Source organism: Protopterus annectens, chromosome 5.part1 (genome assembly GCF_019279795.1).
Source record: "Protopterus annectens isolate FY-2018-M chromosome 5.part1, PAN1.0, whole genome shotgun sequence".
In the NCBI taxonomy this organism is placed as follows: Eukaryota; Metazoa; Chordata; order Ceratodontiformes; family Protopteridae; genus Protopterus; species Protopterus annectens.
The window spans coordinates 708,067,709-708,086,734 of record NC_056736.1 but is presented as its reverse complement, the minus strand read 5'-3'; the positions used below and the strand labels follow the sequence as shown (position 1 = coordinate 708,086,734).

The 19,026-nt window shown below is 42.1% G+C and overlaps 1 protein-coding gene across 1 annotated transcript in view; it reads right to left on the bottom strand.

Annotated features, from left to right (window-relative positions):
- Nucleotides 1-19,026, bottom strand: part of FREM2 (FRAS1 related extracellular matrix 2) — a 1,424,491-nt gene that overhangs the window by 616,730 nt on the left and 788,735 nt on the right. Inside the window, exon 4 of the mRNA XM_044073334.1 lies at nucleotides 131-361. Within this exon, the coding sequence (XP_043929269.1) occupies nucleotides 131-361 (231 nt within the window). The remainder of the gene's footprint in view (nucleotides 1-130; nucleotides 362-19,026) is intronic.

Below are 19,026 nucleotides of genomic sequence, written 5' to 3'. Positions count from 1 at the left end.
TATATATATATATATAAATATATATATATATATATATTCTACTACTGAAGGTAGCTTTTTATGTTCTTTTCATGGAGCAAACTTTTAAAATGTGACTAAGTTAAAGCAGTAAGATATGGCTGTCTCTTACCATCACTTGGGTCAACGATCTCTACAGTAGCCACCTCTGGGAACTCTAGGACAGCCATCACGGGCTCTGAAAGCTCGATCTGGAAGGTTTCAGACTGTTCATATTCACTGTCTGTCAGAATGCGCACTTTCCACGTAGCTGTGGTTTGGCCTGGATTAAACTGCACCTGTTTCTGAGCTTTTCCTTTGAAATCTTTATCCTTCTCTGCCGTACCATCCTTTGTGCCTATACCTTTGGAATATAGAAGAAAATTTGCATTAAGATTTGCAGAGTAAAAGGAATGCAATATGTCTACAATCACAGTTCTCATGGACAGCACAAATCACAGAAAAAAAAGCTATCTATATAAAGCTTGACCTATTGGAATACAATTTTTTCTTTATGTACCAAACAAATTAATGTATTTATACCCAAAAACTGAAACTCAGGCCCGTGTGATGAAAAACAAAAGCTTGACCACAGCAAGACCTTAAATTGCAACTTAAGGAATATATAAAAGCACCTGTAATATGGACCATAGTTAAACATATTGACCTAAATTAACCGCGACTCTTGTTTATCGCTGTATATAATACGGACACACCATAGATAATACTGAAAGGAAATCCGGCTCATTGTGACTGAACAGCGTGAGAAGGGAAAACTCTACGGACAAAAATTACAAATGAGGACATTTTTTAAAGTAACACTGTACGTACAATATAATTTAAATGTAAATTCCTATTAGATGCTGCTAATGACAAATTTATTACTAACTTCTATTAAGTTTTACATTCTAAAATCCTAGTAATCTACCTGTTCCTTCACTTTGTAATTATAATCACATTGTACAATTTTTCATTTGCATTTATGACTGTAATATTAAATTTTAATTTTAAAAGAGTTCTACTTATAGTGTTGTCTACAGCCCGTGTTGTGTTTGAAAAGGGTTGGTGGACCTGGCTATTTCACCTACCTGGTAAACAACTGACAAATAAATAAATAAATGCATGGGACACACCAAATGCACAAATAGACTTTAACTAAGTCCACTAAATTATCTTTGCTATTACAAAGAGAGACACTTTTTTTAAACCTTTATTTTCTTACAAAAATTTATTTATTTATTTATTTATTGGCATTTGTTAACTAGGTTTGTCCAACTGGGCTTGTGGCCCATTTTCAGTGGAGACCCGAGGGGGAAAAAGCTCCAGTAGTACATTTTAAAACAAGTACAATTTTAAACAATATTGATATAATAGCAGTTATAGCAAAACGATTCGCATATGTTGGGTTACATGCATACAGTTAAAGTTGCATTAAAAAGAAGCTAAGTAACAATTTTACACTGATATAGTTCAATAGGTCTACAATAAACATTTTTTGTTTGCATAAAATTATGCAAATGCATAGTAGACACATTGGAGAGAGAGGTATAATGAGGTACTAAGTATGGTCCTTTTGAGGGTACATAAAGGGAAGGAAGACTAGGTAGGGTCATGGCAAGAGCAGGTTCTGGAACTGAGAAAATAAGCTTTTAGTTCATTTGTAAAGTGTGAGTTGTGGGAGATTGAACGTAAGTCAAGGGGAAGTTTGTTCCAAGCATGGGCAAGGGAGTGTTTGTAGAGTAGTTTGCTACTGACCTTTTTGGGTGGTAGATATCAAGTAATTGTTGGTTAGAAGTATGGAGGGTCCGGGATGGGATGTAGATAGAGACTAAGGAAGACATTGATGGACAGAAGGAGGGTTTATAAAGAATATAGTGTAGTATATGAAATTGATAAGATAGCAGAAACTGGGGAAGTTCAAGCCATTGAAGAGAGTTTAAAAAATGCAGTGGTGTGAGTTGTATGGGGAGTTAGTAATGAATCTGGCTATTTTATGGTAAGTCTGTTGGAGTTTGTTTAGAGTGGAGGCCTGGATATTGGTAAGAACTGGGGTGGCGTATAAGAGGGAGGGGAGGAGGAGTGCCTGGCCCAGGGTAAATCTAGATTCAGGGGTTAGGAATTTTTTGTTCGGATATAGCAGACTTAGTTTCTGTTTTTTTTTTTTTTTTATACATTGGAGTATGTGTAGGTTGAACTTGAGTTCATCATCGATAATGACCCCTAGGAGTTTAGTGTGGGTGTCAAGTTGGATAGTTGTACTGTTAGAAGATGTAATAAAAAAGGAAGTTTTGTGATGAGAAAGAGAACGGGGAAGGAAAAGAAGGAGTTTGTTACTTTTGGGATTTCGGATCAACAGGTTGTGAGAGAGCCATTGTTCAGTGGATAGTAGGGCTAGTTGGGTCAGGGAGTGTAGTTCAGGAATGTTATTTGAGATGGATATAAGTGTGGAGTGATTGGCATACTGAATAAGGGAGGATTCTTTGCAAGAGGTGTAAAGATCATTGGTGAAGATGTTAAACAAAAGGGGTCCCAAGATGGAGCCTTGGGGAAAACCAGTGGAGATGGGAAGGAGAGGTGAGGAGGATGAGAGCCATTTGACAGATTGTTCCTGCCAGATAGGTAACTATTAAACCAGGCAAGTGCAGAGGTGGATAGGTGGGGATTTGCGAGTTTGGATAGTAGTAAAGGATGACAGACAGTATCGAAGGCTTTGGAGAAATCTAGGAAGAGACAGGAAATGAGTTTATTGTTGTCTAGGGCCTCTGCAATAATATGAGTGAAGGAGAGGAGGGCAGTGGTGGTGCTGTGGTGAGGACGAAATCCATGTTGGTTAGGGGTAAGTAAGTGGTGTGTGAGGAGGTGATTGAGAAGCTGTGAATGAATACATTTTTCTAATATCTTGGAGAGGGGGGGGGGATGGCAATGGGTCGGTAGTTTGAGGGGTCAGTGGAGTTTCCACCTTTATGAAGAGGGATAATGAAGAAAGATTTCCAAAGGGTGGGGACAGTTGATTCCAGAATAGATCGATTAATTAGTATAGATACAGGATAGGCAAGCAAGCAAGTTTGAGGAATGTAGGAGATAGATTGTCAGTGGAAGGAGAGCAAGGTTTTAGCTTGAGTAGTAGAGATTTGATGTAAGTAATGGGAACTGGCTCAAAAGAAAACATAGTTGTGTTAGTGGGACTTGGAGAGGTGGGTGTCGAAATAGAGTTTGGCTTAGAGGTTACCAGATTTTGGATGGAAGAGATAAAGTGTTTACTCAGGAGGGTAGCTGTAGAGAAAACATCTAATCTGTGGAAGAATGAGAACTTTCTAAACACACTTTTGGTGAACAAACAATACATTGTGAAGTAATGAATGGACCATTGTTTAGTGACTTCTCTACTTTCATACTCACATTCTTCGAGTAACTAATATGGCATTTTATTAAATGTCAACCAGAAAAGGTCAACAAAGTGATGTTGATATGCTAACATGCATGCACCTACAAAAAAATAATGTATGCACTTTTTCACCTAAAATTAAAAACAAAAAGCAAATTTTTTGCAGGGGGACAGGTTCCCCTGTGAGTCCTCCTCCCTCTGCTGCATACAAACTAAATCCGAGATTGCACAATATCGAGGAAAGGGCCTGTCTGTACAGATGAGAGTGGGAACTAGGTGCTTTGACCCCTACAGGTAACACATTCCTGCCACAGAATCCCTATTAGCCCTACATTTCTCACTGAGAGCTGGGTGGTAGTGAGAAAGCCAGTTTGCTGGTCCTGGGGGTTGGCCTATAGCCTCTGTTTTAAAGCATCATCCTCTGCCCCTCAGTTGAACCCACAGTCACTGTATGGGGAAATATGTTTCTGCACACCAAATTCCTTTTGGCTGTGTAATGAAAAAGAGCCATGGTGCAGCAGAAGCATCCAGCTCAGATCTCTACTAGGTGTACACCCCGTGATCTCACCTAGGTGCCAGATGTATAGCAAGCCACAGCCCTCCACCGGATGGGTAAGCTGATGAACAACTAGTGCTCCTGCTATATATTAGTCTGTGTGGGCAATCACAGCTGCCTCCTCCCATATGGGCATGCTGGCATCAGCCACACACTTGTATCCCCCCTCCCAGCTCCTACGTGAAGGGCACATGACAAATAAATCTGTAGAACCTACACTGAAAAATTCATACCTGGTTACATGGTTTTCAAGAGCATTAGAAATCACTGTCTTTTTTTTTATTTTTTACCCTAATGCTTGCTAACCATCAGCCCCTCACAATCTATATGACCTGTTCATTCTCACTGGGTAAGAGCAGTCTCCTGACCATTCATTTCTTCAGGTTAGAGTTAATCTCGAGGCCATCTTATAGGCTTCCACTGGGGCTTTTTTGTGTATATCCTATTGATGCTTCCTGGTCCTGTGCATGCCTGGAGAATCCAAGGGGCAAGTGTGTAATGCACTTGCAATGTAACTGTCCATGACCTGCTCTTGCAAGTCAACCAAAGCCCTGTCACCCCTAACAGAGAGTAAGATCACATGGTCCTGGTGTCCCCTGGTGGATCAGCCATGGAGGTGTGTCCCTTCCCCACAGGATATGTGATCTTTTATAAGCCACTCAGTACTCTGTCTGACTCCTCTCATGCTGAGCTGAGAATCAAACTCCGGTCATCTACATAACTGTAGAGCTTCCATGCCTCTACCAATCACAATGTTATGCTACATAAATTCAAAAAACATTAAGGATGCTTCCACATAATAAGTATCTCAGTTTTTAGTCTTCTAGTTTCAAACAAGAAGTTATTAACACTACTTTTACATCTGACATATTTAATGTATAACAACATCTGCTACTATGTATGGATTTAGTTAAAAGATGAAAAAAGATGGACAGACGATAGAGTAGATGGATAGAATGATAGACAGACTGAAACAAAAGAGTGGATGATTGTCATGATAAACTATTTATGTCAAGAACTGCCTACAAAAAGGAATGCCGAGGATTATAAATTTGTTTAATAGGTTTGACAGTTGAAAATATTTTTTTCTGTCTCTGCTTACATTTGATTCGTTTTTATTTTACTTGGTCTTCTACACCGTGGGCACACTGTACTCTACTTATTTTCAAACAGAATGTACTACACTCAGATGCACAGTCCAGTGAGCACTGTAGCTTTAGAGAGACAGCATTGCAATAGTCTCATTCAAGAAGATATTGATGTCTTCTGCTACTCACATAGTAATAATATCTGTTAGCTGCCCTGCTGAAGGTCATATATATCTAAATGACACGTCGATGCACTAACTTTATGTCACTGATAACACAATAAAATGGTAGTAAACCAAAGGGGCTGGAGGTGTGCTAAGGTGAAAGGGATGGAGTATGTACACCTACATGTGATGTAAATGCTGTTACTTTAGGAAGGCAACTAATAGTTGCCACGGCAAAATGTGAAACCACACCTTATTATAGTTAATGCTCCCTATAAATACTGGGTCCAATCCTACTCAACATGAAGTACTAATGCCTGTCCTCACGGTCATCCATTTATGTAACACTATTAACTTAGTTTCATTAACAACTTAACAACCAAGCAACAGAATGTCTGTGTGTGTGTGTGTGTGTGTGTGTGTGTGTGTGTGTGTGTGTGTGTGTGTGTGTGTGTGTGTGTGTGTGTGTGTGTGTGTGTCTCTGTGTGCGCGCGCCCACACATGTGTGTGTTTGACAGAGAAATAGAGTGTGCAAGACTGAAGATTTAGTTTTCATTTTAACTAATGGGGAACTCTGTAGCACCATTTTACATTAAATAACAAGTAAAACTTATTGAATACAAAAATGTGTGTGTGTGTGTGTGTGTGTGTGTGTGTGTGTGTGTGTGTGTGTGTGTGTGTGTGTGTGTGTGTGTGTGTCAGAAAGAGAGAGAGTTTGTGACTGTAGACTTACCTTCAACTAAAGGAGATCTTAGTTGCACCAATATAAATTCAATAACAAGGAAGACTTATGGAATGTAAAAATACTTGTGTGCATGTGTCTATAGGGAGTGGGGATTAATTGCAGATTTAAAAGGGGAACTTAGCAGCTCTGTCTTAAATTCAATAACAAACAATCATGGAATGCAAGAAGGTTTGCACGTGTGTGTGTGTGTGTGTGTGTGTGTGTGTGTGTGTGTGTGTGCGTGTGTGTGTGTGTGTGTGTGTGTGTGAGAGAGAGAGAGACTGAGATAGAGGTACAGATACAAACAAAGGCTTCAGTGTCAGATTTATCTAAAGAGAATCTTAGAAGAAATAAGATTAAAACATTAATATTGTAATGGAAATTGGTACAGACTAAGACTAACTACCTTAAAACAAGGAATACTCATCCAAGGAACTGAAAGGGAGACTACAAACAATAAGAAGGCTGTAGGTAGAAAATGTAATGAAGGTAAAGCCAGGAATACAAGTGCCGTTTGAGGAGTGATTGCTGCAGAAGTGAAATATACATGAGAAAAAGAGTCTAGATACCACTGTGGTCACAACAGATGCCCACAGCAAACAGGTAAAATAGCAGACAAAGCCACGTGACTTGATGAAAAAACTTCACAAATTCTACTGGAACTGGAAATTCATTTACCAAAACTAATCACAGTTTATTTATTAATATATTATGCCCAGCAAATATTTGTTGAATAAGAAGACAAATATTGTTCACCCACCATTTAAACAACAGCAACAAAAACTCAGAACCATAACAGCAAACACCATTCTTTGTTACACATGCACCTCTTAAGCTGCCACAGCTCAATCGTAGGAGGGACCTTCAAAAATCTTAGTAAGAAATTACAGCACACAAATTCTGTCAACGTGTAAATTTGCACTGCAGAGAACAAGTAGGTAAATGTATATTCTTGAAAGGGGGGCATGGTAGGAATGTTAAACATATCATCATCTTCCACTGCCATCTGAGAGGCTTTGCAGCTTTACATTTTGCATGACTTGCTATTCTGTTTTTATTCTAGTGTCAGGTGTATTAATACCAGTAATAGATCAAGTCAATATAATTACTGCACTGCTATTCTTGATTTAGCAGAAATTTCTTGTCATTAACGCTATACCAAAACTATTTTAATACAGTTTTCTGTCTACATTTATGAATTCAGTAAAGTTACTTTCTTTTTTTCTTTCTTGTTTGCCAGTGTCCAGAAAACCATCAGTTGCTGCAGATATCTGTGTTTTTTATATTAAGTGTTAACTAAATAAATCCACTAGACCTGAGAACACCATCTGGTTACATGACTTTCTCAGATTCAGACGCAGAAATACAAACAGATACTGTGGAAATCAAAGCCAGGAGGACAGGAAGAAATCTGTTAGCATCTCATAGCCTTAATCCTCTGTGCTAAACTGCCAACTTGTAAAGTTCTCATTAACCTCTGCTCACTTAATACTGAAAGTATCACTGACAGAAGTGTTTGCTTCAGGAAGACAAATAAAATGTTCAGTCCTCCACAGAGTATTTTAGTATTATAGCGAACATGCAAACCTGTGCATTTACTTTTATTTCTCTGAAACAATGGATATGCCAACCTTACTCAACCTCTCCGTGGTACTGCTTCTGTTTATTCTGTATCATATGTGTCACCATCAGTGGCATCACTGAAAAGATCACTTGACCAGTAACATGCCCTAAGAAGCCTAACGCATCACAGCTAAATTAACAAAAGAACAGAAACTGAAGCAGTCATCAATTACAGGGGAGGCATCCACTTCAAACACTTTAAAAATTGAAGGACTCTGCATAAAGCAAAGCAGCTGACATCCCAGACTAAACAGGATATACAAGAAAAGGTAAAATATTATGGCAAAAATCAAGAAGGCTAATTCCCATTGTGATGATGTCAGACATTTCTATCTGTGACAGGGAGAATAGGGCAGTGCATGTGTAACATATGCCAGCATAGCTAGCTAGAGTTTTATAAATAATTTTGTGTCATTTGACTATCACACTGACTTGTACAGATGCTTGTGTTAAAAATATATCAGCAGTGTTATTATAACTGATTAAATCTATATTTAAACAAAGAATTCTAGAAGGGAAGAGTAGAAGTTCATAGGTTCATAGGTGTGTACTAGGCTAATGGCCCTGAGGCCTTTACAAGCTTAGGCCACAAAAGTGCCCTGGCATTGTGCCGCCCGTCATTAGTTCCCAGTGTCTCTACCAAGTAGAGCCACTAGAGTGATCCCCAGGGTGAACTTTCTATTTCCCATCTACTCATCAAGATTTCACTTGAAGAGGGCTAGTGAGGTGCTCTGCTTGACATGTATGGGAAGTCTATTCCAGAGCATGGGCAGTCTCTGGGTTATGAACCTGTCCCTCCAGCATGTTATGTTGATTATAGTAATGAGATTGAGGCTCTAGAGTGTGTGGTGTGGAGGGAATGGGATTTCTTTAGCTGTAGCATTTCTAACAGAGCTGGATCAGACATGGCTTTGTAAGTCAAGCAGAGATCGCCTCTTAGTAGACAATATGAGACAGAGAATAGCTGGAGTTTTTGAGTCTGTCCGTGTAGGACATGTGTTTAAGGCCTAGGATCCTCTTTGTGAGGTACTTTTTGTGGCTTCTCCATCTATTGCAGGTGTCTAGTGAGGTACATGCCAATTGGGGCATTATACTCTATGCTTGGGCTAATGAGGGAAAAGTAGAGAGAAATGATGACCTCTTTCTTCCTGGATGCAAAACACTTGGTAATGAGATGTGCCACATAGAAGGGCTTTCTGACCACAGTGGCAATGCGGTGGTCGAAGGAGAGGCTGCTGTCAACCTGTGTTCCCAGATCTCTTATAATATCTTCAGTGGGCTCCCATTGATGTGGTAATTAGTAGGAACTGAATTGTTCCCTAAAGGGACGACAATGCATTTTTTTTGCATTAAGCTTAAGGCCATGGTTTTGACACCAGTCATTGGTCTCAGTGAGGCCTTTCTGTAGGATGTCTGCATCACTTAGGGAGTTAATAATGGTTCCCTGCTTGCAGTTCTCTGTGACTTTGGTCAGCCGGAGTCCCTCTGTGTTGGCCTGAACTTCTGAGAAGTACATGCCAAACAGGAGAGGACCCAGGACCGATCCCTGTGGGACTCCACTCTTAACTGGTTATTAGTCTAACTTGGAGTTTGCTACTTTCACACTGTGGGTTCTATCTGTGAGCCAATCTGCAATCCACCTAATGATATAGGGATTGATGCCTAGTTTGCTGAGTTTGTCAATGATTCCTCAGTGAGGAATGGTATCAAAGGCCTTGGCCAGATTGAGGCAGGCTGTGAACTGCCTTACCGTCATCATTGCTCTGGTGACTGACTCAAAGAAGTCAACCAGGTTGAGCAGGCATGATCTACCTTTCACAAAACAAAATTGCATGGGATATAGAGTCTGGAGATTCCCTATATCCTTGTTAATTAGGTCCATGATGATGCACTTCATAGCCTTACATATCAGACTCATCAGGCTAATGGGGTGATAATTTCCAGGGTCTGTAGTTGCTCCTCCTTTATAGAGAGGGATGACTGTAGCAGTGTGCCATACAGTAGGGACAAAGCCTGAGGTGAGGCTGTAACTGAACAGAGCACACAGATATGGTGCCAGTTCACTTTGTAATTCATGTAGAACACAGCCAGAGATATTGTCAGGTCCCATGGAAGCTGTATTCTTGGCCTTAGACAATACTGCTTTAACCTGTGCTGCAGTAATGTTGGGTGCCTGGCATTCTTCCAGTATTGAGAATGGTCATTTGGCGGGGAGAGAGGGGTGAAGTTGGTACTGAATCTGTTGGCCAGTATGTTGGCAATATCTATTGGCTCAGTATAGAAGGTACCATTGTGCAGTAACTCAGAGCAAATCTGGGTATTGCCATGGAGATTCTTGATATAACTGTAGAAGGCTTTATGGTTGTTTTTAGTGTCTGCCGCAATTCTGTCTTCATAGCCGGCTTTGGAGGTTTTGATGAGGGATCTCAACTTTTTATTGAGGCTAATAAGGGAATTTTTCCAGTCTTGGGACTTCACCTTTTTCTGCAACAGTTTCTTCCTTCTGTTGTAGAGTTTATTAATGGCAGGGGACCACCAGACTGGCTTCCTTTTTTTGGAGGAGAGCATCTCGGTTCTTGAAATTGTTCTACAATTTTCAAATACTGCAACAGATCTTGGCAAAGCTCTGAATGTGTATTGTACCAGAGCAGGTGATCAAATGTGATGCCATTCTATAACCAGAACTAAGAGGATGGAACTCTCACAGCAGCTTGTTTTGTTTTCTTTGGAATCTGATATAAAAATGTATGACAGTCAGTTGTGTGAGTTCAGTTCAGCCTTTTAGAAACCCATCACCTTCCCTTGTGGAAGTAAGCATCTCAGCATATAATCTTGCCTTGCTGAATTAATTAAGTTAACTAGGTTACAGTTATTCTTTAGACAGTCAAGAATTACAGTGAGATTAGTTGAATATTGTTTTTCTGCATCTGTTTGAATCTGTTCAACTGTGTTAATTTTAGTTCTCCTGTGATTGAAACTCTGGTGTTTATTATACTTAGATATTTAGTATTCTCATGTTTTCTTTATTGATTATTTATTATTAAATATTTTTATACATTTATTGTGGCTGGTCTTTTAGAGAATACTTTTAACATTTTGAGAGTACTTGTGCTTATTTTAGTGACACACTGGCCACTCTGAAAAGTCTTGCTGCTTTGGTTACACTGTACTATTTATATTAGTGTTGATTTTACTCAGTATAATTTAATATGCTTCTAAGAGCCTTAGAGTAGTTGGCTGGTGGCAGCATGATTACCTTATAGTCTGGATGGGGGCAGCACAGTGAGCAAATCTGTGCCAGCCTTTCCCAGGAGTGTGCGTGTGTGTGTGTGTGTGTGTGTGTGTGTGTGTGTGTGTGTGTGTGTGTGTGTGTGTATGAAAACCAAATATCCTGGTGTAGGAATGTCAGCTACTTGGAACTGGGACAAAGTGCTCCAAAGTGAGTCTTGTCTGGGATCTGGTGAGACAGAGAGTCCAGCACCAGGTCTCGAGCAGGTTCCCTGTGTACTCTTGGGGGAAACTGTGCTTGATGCAAAGAGCTGCATTTGAAATACTGTGTAAATCCATTGCTGTTCTTAGTGACCATCTATCATCAGTGTCAATGGTGAGGATTGAGGCTCCTTGATTACTGGCCCTGAGTAGAGAGGCCGTCACACCCATAATGATAAAAATTCCCTCATCAAACTAAATAGGCAATTAAGAGGGCTAATTATGTCAAACAAAAGCCAGCTTTGAGGTGAAGATAACCTCCCATTTTAAAGATAATAAGGCCTTCTTCAGGTATGTCAGAAATCTCAAGGGCAGTGCATGAACTGGTGGTGAATTGTGCCACATTCACCATGCCCAGTGATATAGCGAAACTGAGAGCAGAGAAATTCAGTTCCAACTTTGCCCCTCTCTAACCCCAACCATCCTGCAACAAATACCCTCATATATATCCTCTCCAGCTATAAGTAGGGAGCATGTACTGGCTGTGCTAACTAAAGCCAAGAACACTGCCTCAGTGGGTCCCAATAACATCTCAGGATTCCTGCTGAACAGCCTAAAATATGACTTATCAGGACCACTAGATCACTGTTTAACTATAGTCTTAAAATAGCCTTTGTGCCACGGGAAGGAAGAACCTTCTTGAGCTCATTGTTGGCATGTTTCAGTGCAGTATTTAGGTGCGCGATGGGGAATTCATACAACTTTTCATTATTCTCCTGCTTTTGCTAATCAGTTTATTAATGCCCACTTCCACCAGAGAGGTTTGCTCCTGAATGTGCCCTTGTATTTAGAGTGGATGGGTATACAATTTTCTATCCAGCTGTTAAGATGTAGGTACAAATTAGAGGTGAATGCGGCACCCCTCTCAGCTGGATTCATTTGCAGGGAATTTTGTATAGGTCTTCTACAAATTGAAGTAGGTTTGCCGTGGAAATGTTCCTAAAGATGGTTTCATTCAGTGGTGGGGTGGTTCCATTAAACTTGACACAGAAAGTAACCGATTTGTGGTCAGACTTAACCAGAGATGAGGGGATGTGTGGTGGGGTGTAGGTGGGAACTTGGTTGATAAATATCAGGTAAAGGATATCACAGGCTCCAGTGGGTAGTTTTACAATTTGCTCCAGTGCATTAGTATTAACAAAGACTAGGAAGAACTAATCATATTCATTTTAGAGGTATAAGTGTACCAATCAATATTTCTGTAACTAAAGTCTCCTAACAAGATAGCATTAGGTTTGATACTTAACCCCTCAGTAGCATTAAGGTAATTTCCATAATCACTGGATGGAGATCTGTAGCTATCAATAAAGTAACTGCTGGATTTGTTGAAGATGTGAATAACCTGATGTGGGGTGATGGTGTCTCTGACAAATGCAGATACTCCCTACAGTCACCCAATGTTTTGAAGGTATCCAGTCATCCATCCATCCACAACCCCTTTTCCCATTTTTACAAATGGGGTTAGGGTGTCACTTCAACACTGACAAACATCTAGTGCTGATTTTCACACCTCTAGGTATGCCACTGTTGTTCTTCCATACTACACACATACATGCACACTCGGATCCCTCTTGCATTACCGAAGTTTCAAAACTTCGAACATCATATGGCTGAGACCATATAATCAAAGTTTTGAAACTTCGAAACTAAAATAAATAAAAAAAAAAACTAAAATTTTTTACACCCCCACATCCCCTGCTAATTAAATATACCACCTCTGAGATCGCACTGCAGTGAGAAAAATGGTAGGTTTCCTGTTCCACAGTGTATGACGATCTCCATTCAAAACATTCGAAGTTTCAAAATGTCAATCACATTGGTTATGGCCGCATGATGTTCAAAATTTTGAAACCTCAGTAATCCAATAGGGACCCGCACACTCACACTTATGGCAAATTTAGAGTATCCAATCAACGTACTGTATGTGTTTGAAATGTGAGAAAAAAAACACAGCACCAGGAGAAAAAACAAGCGAACACAGGAAGGACACGCAGACTCGACACAGAAGGCAACCCAGATGAGAATCAAACCAGAGAACCTCTTGCAATACTACCTTCTGCGCCAATATGCTGCCCTGTTTTGAAGGCATGACAGGCACTAAACCTTTGAATTTCTGGAGGGCTTCAGCTTCTGATATCTTTCTGTTTAGTCTCCTAGCACTGAATAGAGCCACCATGACTATGTCCAAATTTGGGTCTGAGATAACTATGTTCGATGTCCAGTATGGACTCTGCCTAAAGCACCACCATGGAGGCAGCAAAGGTTTTAGCCAGTATGTAGAAGCTCTGGTATGGGAGGTATAAGCCATCCCTGGAGAAACAAGACACCTTTATCTACTATATCATCCAAGGCTGATACATACTGAATTCCCTTAAAATTATGCCAACTACTTAGCCAATTGTTAAGCCACAATTTTGTCTTGGAATCTAGGCATCATTCTTGGTTGAGGCATGAGAATACTCAAGACCAGTGTCCTTCTTGCCTCTAACACATATATAGTACTGTAAATTCCATAATGTCTCTCTGGATGTCCTCCTTGATGAAGCACCTCAGGCTATTCATCCCCACATGGACTATCATTAGGTTGTAGTCATACTTGCCAGGTTTAAGGGCCCTTATGGACCTTGTGACATCATGGAACATAGCAGACAACTTGTTTATGGTCACTGTGTTCTTGTCCAGTTTGTTGAGTGTGGAGTCTATACGTCAAGCTATAAAGCCACCTATGGCTAAGACATTTTTTTTTGTGGCAGCAGACTTAGTGAACTGTACTGGTTTAGGTCTGCTTTCCTGGGGACTCTTGGGTGATCTGTGCAGAGTTACAGTATGTGGCAGAGGAGAAGGAAAGTACAGTTGTGTACACTTACCATAAATGTAGATGTTCGAGTGTATTCACTTTTGCAATCATCACATTTGGGTTATCCCTGCCAGGGTAGCCCACGGCCATCCCGAATACCAGAGGCTTAGTATTTCTGCATCGGTTGCTGTCACTTCAGGACTGGCATCAGGTCATCAGTAGTATAAAGTAAGGCAGCCGTCGCCATTACATCAGTTTTTCTTGCCCTAACCTGTCAGGAGACCACAAGTAGGAGCCAGGTTCTGGTGGAAAAACCCCACCAGTAGAACGTAAATACCAATATGTCCCTTGTAAGGAAAGAGAAAAGAAAAAGGGGGGGGGTGGAGGGACGGAAACCAGAACTGCAACAGTGAATACACTCGAACATCTACATTTATGGTAAGTGTGCACAACTGTACTATGTTCCTCGTGTTTCACTGTTGCAGTCATCACATTTGGGTTGATTCCCAAAGCTGAGGAAATGGGTGGAGGCAGTCAAGGAAACTAGCGGCTGGCTAGGATGCCCTGCAAGACTGCAGAGGCAAACCTTGCCCTGGATTTGGAGAAGAGAGGCAGATGTTAATGTTTGGTAAAAGTGTGAACAGATGTCCAGATGGCAGCCTCCAGGATGTCCCTGGTGGGGACTCCTCTAAGGAAAGTTGCAGAGGTGGCGGCTGCTCTGGTGGAGTGAGTCTTGACTCCCTTGGGGGGAGGCTTTCCATGTTGTTTGTAGCAGAAATGGATGCAGTGTGCTATCCACTTGGAAATGGTTTGTTTGGAGATGGCTTTGCCTTCTGCCCCTGTAGCAAAGGTAACCAGGAATTGATCTGACTTTCTGAAGGATTTAGCCCTGTCTAGATAGAATCTGAGCTGCCTGTACACATCTAGAGAGTGCAGGATCCTTTCCACCTTGTTCTGGGGATTAGGAAAAAAGGTGAGCAAATGAATGAATTGGTTGATAGCCACACTGGACACATAAACCAAAGTACAAAGCCTGCTAGGAAATCCAAATGAAGGACTGAAACTGGAACAACTCCTTGGGCATGAAGGATGGGTTAGTCCTGAGGGATACCCTGTCAGCATGGAAGATGATGAAGGGTTCCACGGCCATGAGTGCTTGCAGCTCAGAGACTCTTCTGGCTGAAGTGATGGCCAGAAGGAAAGCTGTCTTCCATGATAGAAATTTTAGCTTTGCAAAAGAAGCTGGTTCAAAGGGGGGGGGGGCAGGGTGAGCTTTTACAACACAAAGTTAAGGTCCCAAGCTGGGGTTGGTGCTCTTCTGGGTAGCCTCAAGTTGCTAGCCCCTCTTAGGAAATGTCTGATCAAAGGGTGTGAGAAAAGGGGCTGCTCAGTGGGGAAATGAGCAGAGATAGCAGAGGCATAAATTTTACTAGGGGAAAAAGAGAGGCCACTGTGTAGCAGGTCAGCTAAGTAATCCAGGATAAGAGGGAGGGAGGGCTGTGCCGTATTGGCTCCCTTAGCCTGAATTCAGGTGTAGAACATTTTTCATTTGTCAGCATAAGACTTTCTAGTGCTAGGGTGTCTGGCCTCATGTATAACATCTAGAACCTGTTTACTGAGGCTGGCAGATTGATCGGGGGTTAGAGAATAAGCCAAGCTGCCAAATTGAGTGTCTGCAATTGGGGATGTACGAATTCCCCTTCCCTCTGGGTCAGGAGGTTTGGAATCTGAGGAAGATGCCATGGTGGCAGTGGGGACAGGCTGTAAAGCAAGGGGTACCAGCGCTGGCAAGGCCAGTCTGTAGCTATAAGAATTGTCCTTGGTTTTTCCTCCTATATTTTGAGCAGTACCCTGGGGATGAGAGGTAGTGGAGGAAAGGCATAGACTGATAGATTGACCCAGGGGAAGGACAGGGCATCCACTTTCCAAGCCATGTGGTGATGCTCCCTGGTGCAGAATTTGCTGAGCTGATGGTTGGTGTGGGAGGCAAAGAGGTTGACCTTCATGGTGCCTCAGTTCTGAGTTATTAGGGTGAAGGTTCTTCTGTTGAGCTGCAGTCATGTGGGTCCAGAAGATTTCTGCTTAAGTGGTCTTCCAGAGAGTTGAGAGAACCTGGTAGGAATTGTGCTAACAGGTGGAGCTGTATGGCAGAGGCTGTGTGCCAAAGGGTCATGGCCAGCCTGCATAGAGGGTAGGCATGAGATACTCCCTGCTTGTTCATATACTACATCACAGTGGTGTTGTCTGTTTTGATCAAGAGAGCCCCTGGGGAGAGAAGGGGCTTGAAAGCTATCAAGGCATGGTGGACAGCCATCATCTATTTTTGGTTGATGTGCAGAGGGATTTGCTGTGGGCTCCACTGGCCCTGTATGCACCTGCCATCCAGGTGTGCACCCCAGGCATAGTCTGATGCATCTGTGGTGAGGGTCAGGGTGGCAGGGGTGATAAGAAAGGTAGTCCCTTGTTGTGGGAGCATACTGTTGCCCACCAAAAAAATCTTTTCTGAGGCAAGGAATTAAAGGTATAAGAGTCTCCAGGTCTTGAGAGTGTTGACACCAAAGGCTTTTTAGGTACCATTGAAGTTTCCTCATATGCAGTCTGGCATATGGAATAAGTAGAATGCAAAATGCCATGAACCCCAGAGCTTGCAGGATTTTCCTTGCAGATAACTGGGGTCTGGCGGCTAGCTGAGAGAAGTAGGCTGTCAGGTTAGTTTGCTTTTCTGGTGTAAGGAATGCCATCTGGGATGCTGTGTCCAGCCTTGATCCCAGGAATATAATCCTTTGGGTGGGTAGTTTGAATTTTTTTTATTGATAGTGTACCCTAGGGAGGTCAGTAGGGACTTTATAAAGGCCAGGTGCTTGAGCAGCCTTTCCTGACTGTCTGCCTGAATTAGGCAGTCATCTAAGTATGGGTAAATTTGAATATTCCTTTGTCTGCAGAAGGCAATGGTGGGAGCCAGAAATTTTTGTGAAAACTCTGGGAACAGTAGATAAGCCAAAGGGAAGTGCAGAGAACTGAAAGTGCTGAGATCCTGCCCTGAAATGGAGATATTTCCTGCATGATTCCCTGATAGGAATGTGGAGGTAGGCCTCTTTTAGATCTGGGGTGGCTAGCCAAGCATCCTTGGAGAGCATGGGTAGCAGCTGCTGGAGGGTGAGCATTTTGAATTTTGGGATCACCAGGAAGGTGTTTGGAATGGATAGATCAAGGATGGGGCACCAGGTGCCATGTTTTCTGGGTACCAGAAAAGTCTGGAGTAGAAACCTTGGCATTTCTGTTCTGCAGGAACGTGCTCTACTGCCCTCATAGAGAGCAGGGAAAGGACTTGCTTTTGCACCTCTGCCCACTGGTTTGGAGGTAGATTTGGGAGCCCTTTTGGAGTTGGAAGGGTGTGGAAAGAAAATTTGTATCCCTGGGAGACTATATTGAGAACCCAGTGGTCGTTAGTAATGGTGGCCCAGGTGCTTGAGTGAAAGGAGAGTTTTCCTTCTAGGGGTAAGTGAAGGTGGGCAGAGGGAGGGGGTGGAGGAGGTGAGTCATTGTGAGTTCTTATCATAAGTGGGTGGCTTAGAACTCCCTGGTTTTAAAGTGGAGGTAGTCCACTGCTTAGATCTCTGCATTCCCTGTGGCTGCCGTCGGGAGGTCTGGTTCCCCGAGGTCTGGGCTGAACTGGCTTAGAGGTAACAGGAAAGGACCAGTGTTTGGTGGGACAATGCCTGCTGAACCTGGGTGGCTGGACCTGTAAGAAATCCTTAACTGCCTGCATAGATTTTGCTTTTTCTTCCATCTTTTTAAGACCTCTTCTGCCTCAGTGCCAAATAAGTTGTCTTTGTGCAAGCGGGCATCCAACAATTTAGATTTGACATGGTCTGGCAAGGGCTGTTCCTTAATCCATGCATGTCTTCTAGTGACAGATCCAGTGACTACTGCCCTGCAAGAAGCTTCTAGGGCATCAAAACCACAGTGCAAGGTGTGTTTAGTTACTTGACTTGCAGAATGCATTAACTCTTGTAACTCTTTAGATTCTGCACAAGCAGGAAAGGAAGACATTTTTATTTGAGGAGTTCCATGGTATGCTGCTGAAATTTTAGCATATGGAAGTGACAATTTAGTGCCCTGATAGCAAAAGTAGCTGAGGTGTATACTTTTTTACCCCATTTGTCTAGTGCTCAGGAATCCCTATCTGAGGGGGTGGGATTCTTAACAGAGGTTGCTTTAATCCCTTTAAGTCCTTGAGAAATTACCTCAGGGGCAGCAGTAGGATTTTTAAAAAGAAATTTGTGTGAAACAAATACTCTGTAGTATCTGTCTGGTTTTCATGGTGCAGGAAGAAGGGCGTCAGGAGTCAAGTTGGATTCCAGGAAAACATCCTCCACAAGATCCAGGACTGGGGGGGGATGGCCAAGGTGCTGTGGAAGATCTAAGAATTCCATGAGTCTCTTTTTAGACTGAGGGTAGTCCTGACTCTCCCATTGGAACTGCTCCCTTAAGGTATGAAGGGTTTCCCCAAAGGAAAAATCCTCTAGGGGAGAGGCTGAAGGCATGGAATCCTCATAAGTAGAGAGGAGTTGCATGTCTTTATATTCAGATACATCAGAATCATCTGACTCTTATTCAGACCAAATTACAGGGGACAGATCTCTTTTCCTTTTGGAGGGGATAGCTTGGTTTCCTCTGATCAGCATGACAAGTCCTTCCACCATTTTAAGCATTTGAGACTGAGGCAAGGGAGCAGGTGCCTGAGATTGGGTCAGCAGTTTCTTGGGTGTGGTTTGTACCCTGGGCCTAAGAAACTTGGTTGTTTTTGAAAGAATGGTAGTTGTGAAAGAAGATGTCAGTTTGTGTCGAGAATCGATAGTGCAAAGGACTTCCCAGAAGCTGGTGCCTGCTCAGTGGCTCCGGACCCATCCAAGGTAGAGACAACCGCAGGATCCTTAGTCGAAGAAGAGTTTTGCAGAATACTGGACTCTGAAAAGGTCTCGGTAGCAGCCTGCAAATCCACAGAAGTGGGCATCAGGGTCTGCGAAAGCGCCTCACTGAGGACCGGAGAACTGATGGCTAGCTTAATGGGAGAGTTGTCGGTAGGTTTGGACCTGTGCGTTCTGTCTCTGTCTTTATCTTTACATTTTTTCAGAAGATCTGCTGTTGGATGGCTTACCGAAGCCATATCGGAGTTCAAGGACTGTAAGCGAAAATATCT